At 38.2% G+C, this 6,000-nt stretch overlaps 1 protein-coding gene across 1 annotated transcript in view; it reads right to left on the reverse strand.

Moving 5' to 3' along the window:
- LOC107701541 (complement factor H-like) overlaps positions 1-5,994 on the reverse strand; it is a 73,098-nt gene extending 67,104 nt beyond the window's left edge. The window contains exons 1-4 of the mRNA XM_016503583.1: positions 5,909-5,994; positions 5,609-5,776; positions 5,404-5,509; positions 5,209-5,285 (exon numbers count right to left, since the gene is read on the reverse strand). Coding sequence (XP_016359069.1) covers positions 5,209-5,285; positions 5,404-5,509; positions 5,609-5,776; positions 5,909-5,978 — 421 coding nt within the window. The 5' untranslated portion in view covers positions 5,979-5,994. The remainder of the gene's footprint in view (positions 1-5,208; positions 5,286-5,403; positions 5,510-5,608; positions 5,777-5,908) is intronic.
- Positions 5,995-6,000: the final 6 nt, after the last annotated feature.

Raw genomic sequence — 6,000 nt, forward strand, 5'->3', positions numbered from 1 at the left:
CGTTGGCTCTCTGTCTTCGCCTCGGTCTGGGTCCAGCTGGACTGCTCCTGCTCCAAGCCCCTCCTGTCTCCTCCCTGGCTCCTCCCTCCATCGTCACCTCCCTGGACTCTGTCTGCCGTCCCCCTCCTGGGTGTCCATCCTCCTCCGGAACCTCCTCCTTAGTTCCCCCCACCCCCGTTATTCTACAGTGCGAGGACGCGATATGTCAGGATTCTGGACTGTTCTGTGTCGTGTTTTGCCCCTGTTTCTGTTCCTGTTTTTCCTTATTTGGTCATGTTCCTGTCCTCGTTTAGTTTGATTATGATTCCTGACACCTGTGTTGAGTAATTATCTCTTGTATTTAAGTTCCTGTTTGTTCAGTCTTCCTTTGTCGGTTCTACTCGTTGGATGTTGTGTAATTCCCCTGTGTTTCCAAGGATTAAAGACTGTTTATGTACTCTAAGTCTCCTTGTTCCTCGTTCCGCGCTCCTCCCAGCACAGATCGTGACACCATGGCTATAGGTATGCATTACACAATTTTAATGCACAGCATGGAGGCAAAGAACCACTTGAGGTGCAGCTAATTATCCCACCCAACATGGTCACTTATGAGCATTGACAAGTTAAAGCTGTCATTGATGTTTCAAGCACAATTTTTTACTGGAAGGGTAAAGACGATGGTTATTTTCATCAGTTGTTTTGGCTTGTTAGATCTAGCATTCTCCATGTTTTAAATTAGACAGAGCAGGGCTCAATGCAAAGGATAGTTTCTACTGGCCCGGTGGGGCACATCAAAGTTGACTCGTCAAAATTTTCATTGGTCCCGCCACCAAAAAAAAAAAAAGTTTTAATTTTGTTGACTCATGTAACCTCATGTTCTAATAAATTATTCTAATGTTTCAGTTATCATGTCCAGTTTCAATACAAATAAACAAATTACAAGCAGTAGCACAAATAAATACAAAACAAAGGTACCGTACAAATGAAATAAACAGTGTTATAAGTTTTTAAGTCTGTCTCATAGTAGTATTCAGGTACAGAAATCGAATAATCAAATATAAAATAACACTGTATAGTCTTCACTCTACAAATTCAATATATAATCTTTGTTAATGCTACAAAAGTTATTCAGCCAAGAGCTGTGGGTGATTTTCTTGTTGTTCTCGGTTGTTTAATTACCATTAAATGACAGACAGCAGCAGGTATATTAGGCTGTTGTCACTTTAAGAGCTAATGCACAGACTCAATATACTGCCATACATTAGGGTTCTCACATCAGGAAATAGCCTACAATGTAGGATTAATGCTGCTTTCAAATGCTTTTGAAATTATAAAAAAAAAAAAAAAAAGTTTCCTAATCCAAAATTGTACATGAATGGCCACTCAAGTCGTATTTACAACTGGGAGACTGGGAGACAATTTTGATACCCTAGTTTCCAGGTCAAATTTGAAACATGGCAGAGGGGAGAAACATAGCTTTAGTATTGTAAAGTTTTATTTGTTTTCCCCACAGCATCTACATTGCTTTATCTTGCCATTATGTATCGAACAAAGCGAAAATAGCATTTATTTGACCGAAATTGCAGAATCGTCAGCAAGCTTAATATCTACAGTGCAGTGAATGTTTATATGGTTACCAATGAATGGAATGCTACATTTTATTCAAAACCTGTTGGATATTGACTAAATATATTTTATACCTTTTATGAGATTTCCCCAAGGAACAGGCAAGGATGAATTCATGAACGGGCCATGATTCCTGTTCTTTCCGACAACAAAGCACTTGAACGTGACAAACTCGTAATTACAATTTCAGAAGAGGGAAGTAGGCAATTTTCCTATAACGTGTTTCTGTGTGAATGTTTCTGTGTCTCAGATCTTTCTGCAATAACTCAAAACTGGGATTAAACTGAATGGAATATGAATGCAACATTTCTTGGTGACTCACTTTTGCAGTCAAACGTTTCATTCCATTTTCCATTTTGACACATCAAAACTCCTCTTGGAATTTCATTGTACGGTTTATTGCACGTGTATGTCAGTATCTCAAAGTTGCTGTATTCAGTTTTCTCATCTGACAGTGTCACAAACTGCAAGTTCTTTGTTGGTTGGGAGCACTGAACCTTTCCTAGAGGACGCAAAATATATACAAGATACAATTAGTTCAATGTAAGATGTTAATGTTGATGGTAGTCAATTATTAAATATGATTAATATTTTGATTCTGATTTATAGAACTGTATAACACATAATAGAATCAACAGAAAGTTGGTGGAATATGTCTGTACCTCCACATTGTGGATATGGGTAATTCCACCTCCCATCTGGCAGGCATTCAATTGCACGTTGGCCGTAAAACCTCATGTTGTCATCAGTGCATCGAAAAACTAAGATATGTCCAGGTTTATAAGGTAAAGCGGTGCTCGGATATCCAAATAGAATTTCTATATTTTTGAGTTCTTGCTCCTGACAGGTACCATCTGTGTACAAGAAGATAATTTATTTTTGAATACTCAACAATACATTAACAATACTAAGTTGTATTAGTATTACGTTAATATAAAATTCAATTGATGTGTTGTCATAGTTGCACACATAAACCAATAATTTAACTATGACTTGAAACATGGATCATTCAGGCAGAATGTATGTTGCATCTTACAAATGAAAAGTATTTATAGAGATTTATGATGCAATAAACTAAAATCAAGCTGTACCATACCACTGCATTGCCGTGTGCCTGTCCACTGGCCCTGGGAATCACAGGTGATTTGTACAGGCTCCTCTGGTTCAAATCCAGGACGACATTTATATTCTATTCTTGAACCGATTTTGTAATTTGATTTTTGACTTCCCACAATCTTTGCATTTGGGATTGTTGGTGGGTCACACATAATTTCTAGAAAACAAACATCCACATAATCATAGAATTTAGATTATATGTCTTTGTGAAGATGTTAACACTCCAGGACAGAACATACCAGTACACAGTGGTTTCGGTGTCCATCCGTCTCGTGTACATGTGGCCTCTGCTGCTGTTTCACGATATCCAGACTCACAACTGTACGATCTCTTTGCTCCCAAATTCAGATCTCCACTAAAGTAATATTTTGGGAGATACACGTGCTGGTTAAGTGGAACTTCACATCTACTCTCTGAAACATGATTCACATGCTTTTGATAACACACAATGAAGTCAGCAGTAAATCCTGAAGTGTTTCTCTGCAATCTTACCCTCACAAGTAGGCTTGTAATCCCACTTCCCATTGTTTGTGCAAGTAAATGTTTCCTGTTTATTAAAGGCCCGGTTTTTGCCAGAACAGATCATCCCCACCGTTTCTCCAGCTTTGAAAACTGTTTTTCCCCATGGAATGGTTCTTATTTCAGGTTCGGTTACCTCAAGCTGACAAGTTACTGTAAAGACATAATAATGCAAAGCTAAGTTTAAATAAATGTCAAGTATGTCAAAAAGAGTTGTCAAACTGTAATAAAATTTTGCTTGCTGTTTTATGAATACTGCATATTCAGACATACTATCCATCTGACCAACTGCTTTGTGTATGTTCGGACTGTATTCATGCTATACATGATGTTTACAGGATTAGTTATGTTAGGTTCTGAGCATTTCAACTGACCCTTTAATAAATCAAGAAACTGTGGTATTAACCTATGCATTGTGGAACAGGCCCGCTCCAAACGCTGTTCTCCGTACAATAAATGACACTATTTCCGTCTAGCTTTTTGTCAGAAGATACACACTCAAAGTGAATAACATCGCCATAAGTTCCTTCCTTTGTGTTGCCCGATGCAGTCACCTCCCCATCTGTGTGAATCACAGGGCATCTCACCTCTGTGAAATAAATAAACTGATTTAGGTTGGGATAAATCGCTCTCCATGAAATGTTATTTTAACATTGGAGCAATGCCTGTTTCCCAAACCAGCATGTAGACCGCTCACTATTAAGTACAACTCAAGCACATCGTTAACGGAAGCTGTCAGGTCCCAATTTTTTACTGATTTCTTCTGATGTTTATCTCCCCAACACGAACATTTTGCACTACGGCATTGCAGCGACCTACAGAATACGTCTATAGACCACTAATATATATATATATATATATATAGAACCACTGTTAAATAGAGGTCTAAGCAAAGTGCATTTGCTTCTTGTAACTTCCACCATGCAAAATGTGACTGTCCTGCTACACGCAAGGCTACTGAACCTGCCACTGGAAGATGAAGAGAATGAAGATGGGGAAGAGAGATCATACTAGAACAGTTGTGTAGAAAAAAAAATCACTCAGAAATTGCTAGTAATTTTCTGAGTTAATACAAAGAAAAGCAAGTAACCCACTGAATTTAACGTGAATGTAGAAAGACTTATGTAGTATTTTCTCTGAAAACATTCTCCAGTAATATTTGTTTAATTTACAACTTTGAAAAAAAAAAAAAAATGTATAGTGCGGAAGGTGCTCATTTAGCACACAAATTTCCATTTTAGCACTTCTCTAAAGACATCTCGTTTGTGCCCCCAAAACGTTGTTGTTGTGTAAATGAATTGCCAAAACGCATAAAAGGTTTTCAGTTTTTAGTTGGAAACGGTATTGTGTAAAGGTCCCCTAAATCCAACCAGCATGTTGCTAACGTTCTACGCTGTGCTTTGGGAAACCTGGCAACCCTTGTGGTGCTGTAAGTGACCTTAGCTGCTCTTTTGTCACCGATTTAGACATGCCCCTCTAATTCTTCAACCCCCACCTTTTTTTTGGCGCAACCAAGGTAGGCTATGTTTACCTGTGGTGTTAAGCAGGAGCAAATCAAGCTCAGCATCTGTTTTCAAATGCTTTGGAGCTTTCGTCTCACTTGATCGTGAAAGAAGCAGTAGCAATGCTCATTGTCCATTGTTCGTGAACATTTTGCATTGTCCAAACTCATGCAAAGTGCTTCAAGTTGATCTATCACACTCGCAGTGTACGATTTCCAACAAAATGTGGAGTGCCTGCTGTGAATGCGCAAAATGACTGACAGGCAGAAAGCGCCTCAAAAGCCTTCTGGTTGGCAAAACAATGTTTTTGTTTTACATGGAGGCTGTTACAGAGCTGGCCAGAAATATTTCAGTGGTATCATTCAGAGATTAGAATCGTTTTTCATGTACCATGCTATAAAAATCGCTTACAGCACCTTAATAAATCAAATGACAACAGTGCAAACAGACTTTCAAGAAAGCCTACCCTCACAGACAGGGACAGAATTATCCCACCCTTTGATTCTACAGTGACGCCGATTGATTCTGCTTGTCATTTCGTACCTACAAACACAAAGTTTTTAAGTAGAAGCAGTGTCAAGTTGAAGAGGACATATTTTAACTGAATTCACAAAGACAACAGAGGGAAGTAAATTAAACGCTGTGCATAAAGCACATTTACCCTGTCTTGCAAGTATACTCCACTGTTGCTCCATAAGTATAATCTCTCCCCTCTATAAGTTTAAAATAACCATTTGGTGTTTCCTCTGGGTGACCACATTTTTTCTCTACAGAAATCAAGCAAGTGTTACTGTGATGAATGCAAATCTGCTCAGTTTTAATTTAATAACAAAAAAATGATGTAGTCATATTGGCAATTATCTTACTTGAGCATCTTCGTGCAATTACCGTCAGCCATTGCCCATTTTTACACTTTAACTTATAAAAGCCGATATAACCTGTCATGCAGTTCACGTTTACTGTTTCACCATCAGCGTATGAAACATTTACAACTGGTTGTGTGTTTTCATATGTAATGTCCTCTCCAAGACATTCTGAGAAGCACAAATAAAAGCACAAAAAGATGAACTAGTCAACACCTTCTCAAACCACTTAAGGTCAGAAAAAAGTGTTGGAAGTGCATATAATATGTATAACATTCTACATATGAAAATTAATAAACTCACCTTGACCTTGCACAAAGGTAACAGAAAACAGGAAGCAGGAAAAGCTGACGATTTGTACAGGACCTCTCATTTTCAGCTCGCCTCACTAACTG

This window comes from Sinocyclocheilus anshuiensis, unplaced genomic scaffold (assembly GCF_001515605.1).
Source record: "Sinocyclocheilus anshuiensis isolate Anshui unplaced genomic scaffold, SAMN03320099.WGS_v1.1 scaffold3611, whole genome shotgun sequence".
Lineage (NCBI taxonomy): Eukaryota > Metazoa > Chordata > Actinopteri > Cypriniformes > Cyprinidae > Sinocyclocheilus > Sinocyclocheilus anshuiensis.